This window comes from Fukomys damarensis, unplaced genomic scaffold (assembly GCF_012274545.1).
Source record: "Fukomys damarensis isolate Sample0158 unplaced genomic scaffold, DMR_v1.0_HiC HiC_scaffold_14, whole genome shotgun sequence".
Lineage (NCBI taxonomy): Eukaryota > Metazoa > Chordata > Mammalia > Rodentia > Bathyergidae > Fukomys > Fukomys damarensis.
The window spans coordinates 20,754,174-20,763,591 of record NW_022900926.1 but is presented as its reverse complement, the minus strand read 5'-3'; the positions used below and the strand labels follow the sequence as shown (position 1 = coordinate 20,763,591).

General features: G+C 50.4%; 1 protein-coding gene across 1 annotated transcript in view; it reads right to left on the bottom strand.

Moving 5' to 3' along the window:
- Positions 1–9,418, bottom strand: part of Nhsl1 (NHS like 1) — a 126,110-nt gene that overhangs the window by 3,023 nt on the left and 113,669 nt on the right. Inside the window, exons 6-8 of the mRNA XM_033763158.1 lie at positions 5,367–8,585; positions 4,696–4,828; positions 5–310 (exon numbers count right to left, since the gene is read on the bottom strand). Of these exons, the coding sequence (XP_033619049.1) occupies positions 5–310; positions 4,696–4,828; positions 5,367–8,585 (3,658 nt within the window). The remainder of the gene's footprint in view (positions 1–4; positions 311–4,695; positions 4,829–5,366; positions 8,586–9,418) is intronic.

The following is a 9,418-nucleotide window of genomic DNA, read 5'->3' as shown; positions in this document are numbered from 1 at the left end:
GGACGGGCTCTCGGGGGCGTCGGGCGTTGGCTCCGACCTGGATCTCTGGAACCGCGGGTCCGTGTGCCTGAGCATCTCGGCCGCCGACATGCGGGCGCTGGTGTCCGAGCGGCTGCCCTTCTTGAGCAGCAGGGCTTTGAAGTTGTCGCTGCTGGTGCTGCTCTTGCGCACGCTCCTCTGGATTGACCCCACCTGTTTGGGGGAGGCCAGAGTGGGGGCGGCGCCCGTGGGGGTCACCGGCGGGGAGGGAGAGTGGTTTCGCGAGTGGTCGTCCTCGGAGTCTTTCCTGCCAAGGACTTTCCTTTTGGATCTGTGATTTAAGGGCATCGAGATAAAGGTTAACTCTCATTCACCTTGGCCACTTCTTCAGCACATCAACGACTAAAGGTTGTCTTTCAAAACTTAATTTTAACTATGAAAAACTGAACACCCTTGAAAAAAGAATACTTCGTTGTATCACCAAAACTGCCTACGAGATTCATTACGGAAAGTCTCCACTCTCGTTGGAATATTGAAAAAATGTTATTAGCACATGTTTGCAGTATTCCACTCCTTGTGGGAACTGGCGCATGGACATAAGGCCTTCATGCTTTTCCACCCCCTTCCCTTCCCCTCCTCCCCGCTTCCATCTCTCTACTGCAAAAGATCTGTCTCCATTTCCCATCAGCTCTATTATTCTGCTCTTTATTTATATTTTGGGCTTCTCACATAACAGAAACCATGTGATATTTAAGCTTGGGCCTCTGATTTATTTTACCTAAAATTATGGTCTCAAGTTGCATCCATTTTCCTGAAAATAACTCGTGTATCCTTATGGGCAGAGTAGTACTACCCTGAGAGAATGTCACATGCTACGTGGCCTTTCTTTCTACTTTTGCTTTTCTTATTTGATGTTTGCACACAGGCCTGTGCCAGAATATTCCCCCCATAAGATATGCCTCACTCCAGGTTCTAGAACAGCCGTACCCTCCGCATTCTCAGTCATTCTGAACCTGTCTTCCTTGGCATTTACAAAGACTACACACCAACTTCTAGAATTCAGTCTCCCAGAAAGCAAGAGTGTACCTTCTGTACCAGACCCTCTTTCAGGGTGGACTTCAAAAAAACCTCAGTGAGTAAGAAAATGCGAGGGATGGGGTGCAGTGTGGGGGAGCAGGAGCTGATGGGGAGAAGGAAAATGTTGCCATGGGGATTTCTTGCCCTCATTCTCAGAGAATCTCCCCGGCCAATGTGTTTTGATACTGACAGTAAATCAGGGATGAGAAGACAGGTAAGTTCAGAGCACCCGGTTGGTCTCTTCCTGACAACTATACAGTAAGTGTCAGTGGGCAAGAGCTGCCTGATGGAATCTTGATAGATTATTTAGAAATAATAAAAAAGACATGGAACCAAGGGTGGTTGGAACAGGGCTATAACTCCAGCACCCTGGGAGGCTGAGCCAGGAGAATGGCAAGTTCTGAGCAAAGCCTGGGCAACTGAGCAAGACCCTGTCTCATTAAAGGGCTGGGGACGTTGCTCAGTAGGAAAGCTCTGGTTTCAATCCCAGTACCTAACTCTGCCTCTTCTCCTGCTATGAATACCCAGCCCCTGCAGCAGGGAGAGGTTGCGCTGCATGCAGAGGAAGACTGGAAGCCAAGTGCACCAAGCAAAGCTGTATGCTCTGCACTAGATGCCACACCTATGTCACCATACTTGTGCTTCACAAAGCTTTGAAGGCCGTGGAGGAAACAAATGCTTGCTTTCTGCTACTAGGTCAAGCCTCAGTTTCCACGTGGCTTACAGCAATGACAAAGGTGGCTGCCCTGGCACCGTGGTGTTCCCAGAGTTGTCTCCATGTTTCTGGACAAAAAGAAGCCACCAAAGTGGCAGGCAAGGTCCGAAGGGTGGCCAGAGCTGATGGGACAACAGCTCCCGCAGGACACAGCGTATGGCCTATAAGACTGGCTCAGTGCTTCTACTCCGCTGGTCAACAAGAGCAGTGCCCTGGATGAACCAAGGTAATGGATGACCCTGAACAAAACACAGAGGGAAGAACATCTCCAAACTGTAGAACTGGAACAGACTTTAGAAGTAGTCTAGTCCAGTCCCAGTGAATCTAGGGCACAGGTGCTTCAGTGGGCCGTTTGACTCATGAGAGCTCTAAAAGGTTTGCCATCACCGGTCCAGTCCAACCATGCTGGGTTTTAGAGAAAGTAACAGAGTACAGAAAGAAGACCCACTGGTTAGGATGAGCACCAGGACTCAGTGGCACTTCCTGCCACTCAAAGTGCACGGCCTCTCAGTGTGTGCTGGGGACCCTCTAAAGCAGCTCAGCTACCCTCACTCTTTCAGATACTGGCCCGTGCTATAATTTTTTGTTTGGTTCTTGATGTGAGAGACGGGCGTACTGACACATAAACTAACCTACAGCTACACTTGATTAAAGCTATGACCTTCAATTGTAGAGACAGAATTGAAAGATAAGGTAGGTTTTTAGTAGAGCATCGCTGTTTCTCGAGAGCAGCTGGTACTTGAAGTGAGAATTAAATTTAAACATATGAATTCGCTGTGTGTGTGTGTGTGTGTGTGTGTGTGTGTGTGTGTGTGTTTCTAAAGAAGACAGCTATAAAAAGTATTTAAACAGTTAACACTGGCTTAAAAACTAATTACTTCAATAAATATAAAAACTTCACACCTCACATGGTGCTCTACACTTTCCATCTGGCTTTAAATCTGAAGTGAATTCATTTGCATTATAAGATTTGCAAGCTAGGTTTCGATTTAGATATTCTTTTATTTTAAATTATGAAGTTAGGGGCTGAATGACATGAAAATAAAGCCCTACATAGCACAGGTTTTAGATTTATTTTTATTACATCTGCTAACATAGTACCAATGCTACAACGGAAATTAGCCTGGGTCCTTGTTCTCTCTTTGCAAAGCATCCCAAGCCTTCTTGGCCTTTACCTCTTTCATGTATGTAGTGAATAACAGACTGGCCCATGTGGACATCTGTAGTACATGGGACTGTCTATTAGGAGAAACCAAACATATTTTAGTGCCTTCTGAAAGCTGCCAAAATAAAGCATAAAAGAGACCTTTGGTGTAGTTTTGGGAAAACTATGCACTTATTTGGCCCCGCCTCAGTTGGGTTTCCTTGAGACCAAGTATTTAGTACACAGAGCAACCAGGCAACATAAACCCCGTGGCTTGCTATTATAAATACATATCCGTATATATTTAGCAATTCAACACACTGTACCCTAAATGAAAGACTGAGTTTTGGGGGGATTTCCTAACAGCTAAATTCCAGTTGGTTTCATTCAACTCAGAAAATATTTATTGAGCGTTTATTATGTGTCTGGTGTAGAAAAAGTAAGAACCATCCATGTACACCTCTAGAAAATGCCACTAAATTTGGTTTTGAAAGACACACCACATCATTTTTCTGTTTTGAAGAACAGTTGAATAACCAGTCATTTTCTTTCTTCCAGTACTGAGGATCAAATCCAGAAGAGCTCTACCACCGAGTTATACCCCCAGCCCTTTTATTTATTTATTTATATTGGTCCCAGGGATTGAACTCAGGACCTTGCACTTGCAAGGCAGGCAGTGGAACCACTGAGCTAAATCCCCAGCCCTTTTCATTTTTTTGAAATAGGATTTCGCTAGGTTTCCCAAACAGGATTTGAACTTGAGATCCTCTTGCCTCAACTCTTTCACTGCTGGAATTGCAGACACATTCTACCAGGCCTGGCTCCAACTTTTTGTGTGTGATAAGATCAAAGAAACCAGTCAGACAACATTACAGGGAACAGTTTTTAGGTCTATACACCAATGCCACAGCAAAGAAGATGTAATTCTTGGTGAATACCTCAATTTGCCAGCTTAGTTTCGCCTGAAGTTAGGTATTATCTGTATTTCCATGGGGAGTTCCAGGTAGGGACATACTTTCCACTCCATAAAAGTTTTTTGTTTTTTTTTTAAATTTGGGTCCTTTCCCCCCCACTTTTCTTTTTGGTTACAGAAATTGAACTCAGGGCCTTGCACCTGCCAGGCAGGCACTGCACTGCTAAGCTGCCGCTGCATCCCTGGCCCTTCTGGCACTTTATTTTGAAAAATGGACGCTGTACTTTTTCTTTAACCCAACAATTTCTGATGCCAGTAGATGGCACTAGTGGCTTGCGGTAGCATGCAAAGTTAATTCCCTTCCCTCTGGTGTAAAGAGATGTATCTTCACTGACACATCAAAGGAGTCAAAGAACCGAACCACAAAATTATAGTTTTTCTGTGAAATGGAGGGGGCCCTAAGACACTCTTAAGAAGAGGTGCCATAGCGCTAGTTTGTGCCTCTAAGTCCCTTGTGCTGGATGGCTCACCGGCTGCTCTAACCAATTCCTGTAAGTACCACCTCAGGACTGACACACTGTGTTTCCTGCCATCAAGAGCAGGGCCTACCAGAAGGTATCCCACCATCCCACCGAGCTTCTGTCCCCAACATCAGTTACGATGACACTGTTTCAGGGGAACAAAGCAACACAGAGATTGGAGTCAGAGCCCATAAAAGCAGAGAAACACGGGGCGGGGGGAGTCAATAATAAAGTTAATGAGTCACGGCCGGGTGGCAGAAGAAACCTCAAGAAAAGAAGACAGAGGAACCGTTTGGAAAGAATGAATTCTAAGGTAGACTGAAGTAGAAGGGTGCATCTTGGATACCTGTGAATAGCTGCAAAAAGGTCTTCAGTGGTCCTGGGTCTTGTGGGGGTTGTCACCTCCTCACTGTCGTCTTTGTTGAAGGCGTCGCAGGCTTCTAAGGAGAGATCGTCTGAGTGTGTCTCTTGCACCCCAGCTATGGAGAAGCAAGCAGGCAGGCAATGAGATGTCGTGACCAGGACTGCAGTCCTTTGCCAGGCTCCCAAATCCGCTGCTTCCCTGCCATTCCCGACAGTCTGAGAGCCACAGGGGACACAGTGGGGTCTGCGGTTCTTGGTTTTACAAAGACGCAGGAAATGACACAAGCCAGCCGGCCAGGGCTCACTCCTGTCTGCTACAGAACTCGTACTGGACTGCTCTTAAATTCCGGGAGAACATTTCTTTGCAGTTCTACAGCAGGGAGATTACTCATTGCTATTTCATACCCAGCCTGCTACAAACCACCCCCACCTCTCTATTTTCTGCAAACTCTATAAGCTCTCCCCTTAGACCTGGATTTTGAAGAAAAAAAAAGTCACAAAATGTGAAGTTGTAACTTACACGCAAAAGCCCACATGCTGCTGGCTTTCATGTGGATAAATCTGATCTACCTGGGTTCCATATGTAAAACTCAGCAGCCCTATTTGGCACAGCTGCAGATGAAGAGAAACACGGTAGAGAGAAGCCAGACTTACCTTCCCCATCCTGTGGAGAAGGGCAGCTCTCCGCGCTGCCCCCACCATCCGCGCCGTCCCCTGCGGGCTCTGCCTGCGTGGGGGCTGGTGAGGCATCGGGCTGTACCATGGGGGCATTGGTTTCCACGAACCCTGCAGCTCCTCCCTCCAGAACCGAGCTGCTGGGGTCTGTGGCATGAGGACTGGCTCGTGCTGCAGAAGTCCCTTTTGCCTCGTTGCTGTGCACGGAACCCTCCTCTGCCCTGGTGGGGCTGGGCACAGCTCGGAGGACTTCGCTCACATTCTCCAAGGGCTCCGCTTCCAAATCTCTCTGCAGAGGTGGCACCACCAGGAACAGTTTGGGCTTCTTGGAGATGAGGGGCGGCTTCCTGATAGGTGAAGAGTCTGGGAGTGGGGTGGTCCTGAGGCCAGGCCCAGACTCTGCCTCCCCGGTGCCTGGCCCAGGACCTGGAGCTCCATAGCCACGGCTCTCAGGACCGCCACGCTCGGCTGCACTGTCTCGGTCACCCTGACTCGGGCTCTTGGCAGGCGTCAGAAGCGAGCTAGTCGCAGAGGCAGGCTGGCTTTCACTCTCCATTTCATTTATGCTATTTCGGGATTTCAGGAGAGCAGATGGCTTTAAGTGATACTGTGGAGCAGTCGGAGTTCGTTGTTCCTGAGCTGCTGGTTCAGGCGACAGCGCCACTTCGGTGCCCGAGCCCTTTCTCACGGGCCTCAACTGTACCATCTGGAGCACTTCCGTTGTGATGAGGGGCATGGGGGGTCTGCCGCCCTCCTCCTTGTTTGAAGGTGGCCTGAAGGCCTCCCGGGAGGATTCGGGCTGCCCAGGGCTTCTGAAAGAAGGCCTAGTGTGTTTCATGAATTTGGGGTCCAGGGGGGGAGCAGGTGGGGGCTCCAAGGAGGGCAGGAAAGATGGGGGTGCTGGCGAGGAAGCCAGTGCCTCTGGAATAAAGGGGCTCTGTGCAGTGGGGGGAGGGGGGAGGCACTCGTCAGTGGGGGAGAAGAGGGCGAGCACTTCTGGGGGAGGGGGGGGAAACACAGGCGAGTGAGGCAGAGGGGAGCCCTCGGGGCTGTCTGCTACAGGAGGTGGGGGGAGAAGGGGAGACTTGTCCTCCTCCGCCACCGTCGGACATGGGGCTGGAGGAGGAGCAAGGGGCAGGGCTGGGGCAGCATCCAGCTTCTTCACCGTGCCACTGCCTTCAGCGGACGTGTTAGAGGACAGAGACGTGGACGAGGAGGACATGGATACCGAAGAGACCAAAGAGGACTTCCTCTCTGGGACCTTGGGCTTGGCCTTCCCTTTCCCATTGGCTGGTGACAGTGACTTTAAAAACACAGGCACGGGGGTGAGTGCTGTGGGTGTATTCGACTGGCTGGAATACCCACTGGATGGAGAAGTGACTCTCTGGGACTTCTCCGGCGAGGTGGCCTTTGGTTTGACCCAGCTGCCAGGCGCTTGGGGCCTTGTGGCCTTGGACCCCGCTTGGATGTGGTGGGCCGGCCCATTCCCAGTCAGGGCTCCACCGCTGGCTGAGCAGCGCCCCACTGGGTTCCCGGGCTCTTCCTGCACGGCGCTGTAGTCAATGTAGTAACCCCAAGGGTCCGTGTACTCCGACTTGAGGCTGCTTGTGTCGCTCTGCGATGGCGTGACCCCGCACAGGGAGTACGTGTTGGGGGTGGTGGCGGAGGTCATGCTGCTGCCAGCACTGACCGTGCTCTGGCTCCGGGAGCGGGGTAGCCAGGGCTCCTCGAAGTCACTGCAGGGACTCTGCGAGGCCGAGCTGCCACCTTTGCCCATGAGGCTCAGCTGCAGCGACTGCTGGAGTGTGGCAATCAGGCTCTCATTGAGCACCTGCCCGTTCGACTGGCCGTTCTTCTTGGGAATCCTGCGGAGAGAGTCTGTCCGGGAGGGTGGCAGGGGAGGCTTCTTGGCTTTCTTCAAAGAGATGTTTCTTGGGAGGGATTTATCCTGGTAACCTGACTGGTTCCCTTGGCTTTTCTGAGCTCTTCCATCGAAAACATTGACCACGCTGTGCCTGGGGTTCCCAAAGCCACCACTGCTATTGCACAGATTCCCAGGCCCGCACCCCAAGTCAGTGTGCACGGACCTGTAGTAGCCAGTGTGGTCCTCGGAGCACAGGGAGCCTGCATCCTCTCTGATGGATGTCTGGTCCAAACTGCAGCTGCTCTGGTTACTGGTGGGAGTAGAGCAGCCAGGGCCAGCCAGATGGGACTTCAGGGGGGACACCCGCCCGCTGCCGGAGGCCCTATACTCCCAGGGCTCCATGCTGCCCTGCCCTCTGTCCCCGGAAGAGCTGGACTCACTCTTGCCATCCACATCCTGGGAGTGGGCTGGGAAGCTCAGGGTGTTTCTGCAAATACAGGGTGCAGCTTGGGACCCATTGGGAGAGGCCTCTGAGTCACAGAGGGACAGCAATGTGGTGACACTGGGGGAATGGGAGTCGAAGGGCTGGGAATGAACGGAGGAGTGGCCATCACTCCAGCGGTGGCTGGGGGACTGGTGACCAACCTTCACATTGTGTCTGGGTTTTATCCTTGAGTACGAGGAGCTGGCCATTCTGTTGTCCAGCTGCCCCACACTCTGAGCGGTGTGAAGAACGATAATGTCGGAAGATGACGAGAGGGTGGCATTGGGGATGATGCTGGTGGAGTAGGTCGCATGAGGGGAGACCATACATGCTGGGCCTGGTATGCTGTCACTCTCAAAGTGCCGCAGCTCCTGGGACTTGGGCCTCAAAAGTGTTCCCGACCTCAGGGCACCTCCAAAATGCCCTAAGTTGTTGTCTCCTTGTGAGTGTGCCCTCTGGTAGGGGAAGGAACCTTCCACATCATCTGCGGGGCCCAGGGCACCCAGGGAGTGAGCACCAGCCCTAGCCCCAGAACGCGGAAGACTGTGGAAGCCAGGGTCATTGTTGAGGCGAGAAGGGAACGCAACACCCGCCGGATCGCTCAGCACAGACATGTTGCCGGAGGAGCCAGAGAAGGGGCTCATCTGGGCGGCAATGCCCAGTCCCTTGTGGGCCCTGATTCTTCTCATTGAGGGTGGCACAACTTTCACGTCCTCAGTCTGGCAGCCGGAGTCCCTGGTTTCTGAGCGCTGCCCAGCACAGTGATAGCTGTCAAGCCTTCCTCGCATGGAGCAGTGGTCAGGGGGGTACCCTGAGTGACCACCAGCCTCATCCTGGCCAGTGCCCAATGCTGGAGAGAAAGGAGAAAGGGGCTTAATAACTTGAAAGTGGAAATCCACAGCATTACTTGTGCCCTCGGCCCCTTCTCTGTTGTGATTAAAACAAACGAATGGAAATACTTTTTCTGTTTGATTTAGTTTCTTTCCTATGCATGCCTAATTGGGTTTAAATAGTACCTGATACCTCCTAAGATAACAATCCTCATTTTATCAATTTCATGTACTTTAAATCCTCCTACGGCTTGAGTGCCACATATGGCTGTGCAAGATTTACCTTTCAAAGAACCAGCTTTTAGAAAAGACTTCAAGGTAGACTTTTGCCCCGGCACAGAGTATCTATCAAGCAGGGACCACCTTCCCGTCAAACAATGAATGCAGCAGCAGAACGACAGGGCCCCAGAAATACCATTTGCAAGGGCTACTGGTATAAAATAATTTTAATTATTATTATTATTTTTTTTAATGTCAGAAGGAAATCCTAAGAAAATGAAACTTGATTTACAGGCCCATCTGTGTTTCGAACATTTCATTATCCATCTTAAGCCCTTATCATCTGTCTGCTTGTGACATCCAAGATTCCACAGCAATCTGTTGTGTTCTGGTGGGGGGAGAGCGGCAGGAACTGATTCGGTAAACATCTCAAATTAGGCTTAATCATTTCTTGGAGTTTTACAACCAAACAGAAAGTAGTATATTAAAAAGGAAGAAACATGAGGAATGGCAAAAAAAAGAAGGAAGTGGATGAGAAAAACCTTAAGTATAGATAAACAGATCTCAGGCTACCAAGAAAAGAACAGAGCTTTAAAAAAAAAAAAAAAAAGCCAAAAAAACCCCCAAAATAACC